This window comes from Fulmarus glacialis, unplaced genomic scaffold (genome assembly GCF_000690835.1).
Source record: "Fulmarus glacialis isolate BGI_N327 unplaced genomic scaffold, ASM69083v1 scaffold5470, whole genome shotgun sequence".
Lineage (NCBI taxonomy): Eukaryota > Metazoa > Chordata > Aves > Procellariiformes > Procellariidae > Fulmarus > Fulmarus glacialis.
Window position 1 is genome coordinate 64,449 of NW_009188223.1, and position 2,423 is coordinate 66,871.

The 2,423-nt window shown below is 46.7% G+C and overlaps 1 protein-coding gene across 1 annotated transcript in view; it reads right to left on the bottom strand.

Annotated features, from left to right (window-relative positions):
• Positions 1-2,423, bottom strand: part of DENND2A (DENN/MADD domain containing 2A) — a 37,707-nt gene that overhangs the window by 27,400 nt on the left and 7,884 nt on the right. Inside the window, exon 4 of the mRNA XM_009577745.1 lies at positions 2,173-2,294. Coding sequence (XP_009576040.1) covers positions 2,173-2,294 — 122 coding nt within the window. The remainder of the gene's footprint in view (positions 1-2,172; positions 2,295-2,423) is intronic.

Genomic DNA, 2,423 nt, shown 5'->3' on the forward strand with positions numbered 1-2,423 from the left:
GAAAGGACTGCAAGCCCCATTCCCCGTCCCCCTGCGCTGCTGGAGGGGAGGAGGTAGAGAAAATCAGGAGCAAAATTGAGCCTGGAAAGAAGGGAAGGTTGGGGGGAAGGTGTTTTAACATTTGGGTTTATATCTCATTACCTTACTCTGATTTAATTGGTAATAAATTAAACTAATTTCTACAAGTCAAGTCTGTTTTGCCCATGACAGTAATTGGTGAATGATCTCCCCCGTCCTTATCTTGACCCACAAGCCTTTCGTTACATTTTCTCTCCTCTGTCCAGTTGAGGAGGGGGAGTGATAGAGCGGCTTTGGTGAGCACCTGGAATCCTGCCAGGGTCAACCCACCACAAAAGGCAAACTACTTCTCACCAGAAAGATGCTCCATAAGAACTCTTTTTGTCTTCTCCTACAGAATTTCCAAGCAGTTATGACAAGGTTAAGTCACACCTTTTGCGGGCACTGTATCTGCACTCCCAGAGAATGTATCTACATGGCATGGCACTAAGCGGTGTGGGGGAGAGGTATTAACCTAATTCTGAACAAGTCACAGCAGCACAGCAGTAGCTGAGGCAGCATAATGGTCTGCCTCCATCAACAGACACACTCAGCAGAGTTATTAGCCAGACCAATTCATTCATTCAGGTTAGCTCAGGTGTCTCTGAATGGTTTGGCAGAAGACGCTCAACTCACAAAAACGCTTACCACCTACAGAGAAGTCACATGTTAAAATGAGTCTGGGAAGAGCCTTCGCACTGAAGAATCTCATCCTGCACTAGTGATATAAGCTACTACTGAAAGTCTGTCCAGACCCATTCCCCATCAGCCTCTAGCCTGGGCAGGCTCTCCAGCATGATTCACACTGCAGTTGCAAACCCGGTAATAGCCAAGAGAGCTGCAGCACTTCTTTTCTGACTGATGCAGATCATGGCTTTTAAATGCCAAAGCAGTGTAGTGTAACATAGTTACTGCTATTCAGCTCTTTACTAAGTGTCTCCTGCTGGGAACCATATCTATGGTGAAAGGAATTCCTGTGTAACACTGCAGCCCCCTTTTGATAGCACAAGTGGGAAATCAAGGTGCACAGGTGATTGCAAAGCTCTCTGAGGGAAATCAACTTCATCCGAACACTCATATATAGACCCTTGCTGCTCTAGACCTAACTAACAACACGGAGAATGGATTGAGAACCACAGAACAATTTTCACTTTTATGTGTTGAATTATCCAAGGAAACCTCAGTTGCTGATTAAGCTGGTTGCAAAAGAGCAACGCGTCAAGAAGTGCTGCACGTCAAACTTCTGAAAATGCTGGGTAACAGCAGTAATAATAGCTGCAATTTGGAGAGCACAGGAAAATCCTTTGGTCAGGAAAACTGTGTTTAGATCCCTGCTATCCACTCTGAACCCAGTTGTTGCCAAGATGACTTCTGCTGTCACATTGCGCCTGCTGTTCCAGGCTTGGACTATCTAACAGACACCAGGAAGCAACCAAAATAGCTCGGGAGACTGAGAGCAGGGCTGGCCTTGGTAAGGCCTGAGCTCTGAGCAAGAGATGCAGACCAATGTTTCACCTCTTCTTTTGGTTTCACTGCCAAGGAGGAAAATGGCACCAGGCTGTGAGCCGTGAGCCGTGCTGCTGGTGGGGACATCCTTTTAGTACTGGCCCGCTAACCAGGGGACTGGCATTCCATTAATTACCAGCAACTAGTCTCATCAAGGAGAAAGCAAAAGAGGCACCCTAAGGGAGGGGGCTGCAGAGGCATCTTGGCATCAGCACGGACGGACTGTGTACTGCCTACCGACACTAAGCCAAGATGACTTCAGGGCTTGACTACCCAAGCACTTAAATGCCCTCTTTGAGGGCAGGAAGAGTTTTCTTGCACTATATTAGCAAAAGGTCTTCCCCCCTACCAGGGGAAGGTAGTCCGGGTGTGAAAAACAGTGAAAGCCAACAAATCATTTGGATAAGGGAATGCTGTTTTTCACTTTGCTAAAAGGGCAATAAATACCCTCTTATCACACTGTACTCTGACCAGTGGTAAAAGACAAAAAGGAAAAAACTCCGACATGATGAAAGTCAAATCGGCAAAATTCCACTTTTTCCACACAGAACTTGGATTTCACCCAAAAACTTTCTGGAGCAGGAGCAGTGGCCAGTGGAATCAAAGTACCTTAGTGGGAGTCCCAGGTACAGAAGAGGTGGGGGATGCTGGGAAGGTCAGGACACATTTCTTCCCCAAACAGCGGCTATTGGTCTCAATGTCTTCATAAGGGTTTTCCTTCGATGGTGGATCTGCAGCAAAAAGCCACAAGCGAGAGATGGTAAGTGCAGAAAATACTTGAGGTTTGCCATAAAAATCTGTTTGGGGATCTGCTGGCCTTCTCCCACCTCCCACATCAGACATAAAGACCTGTTCTCAAG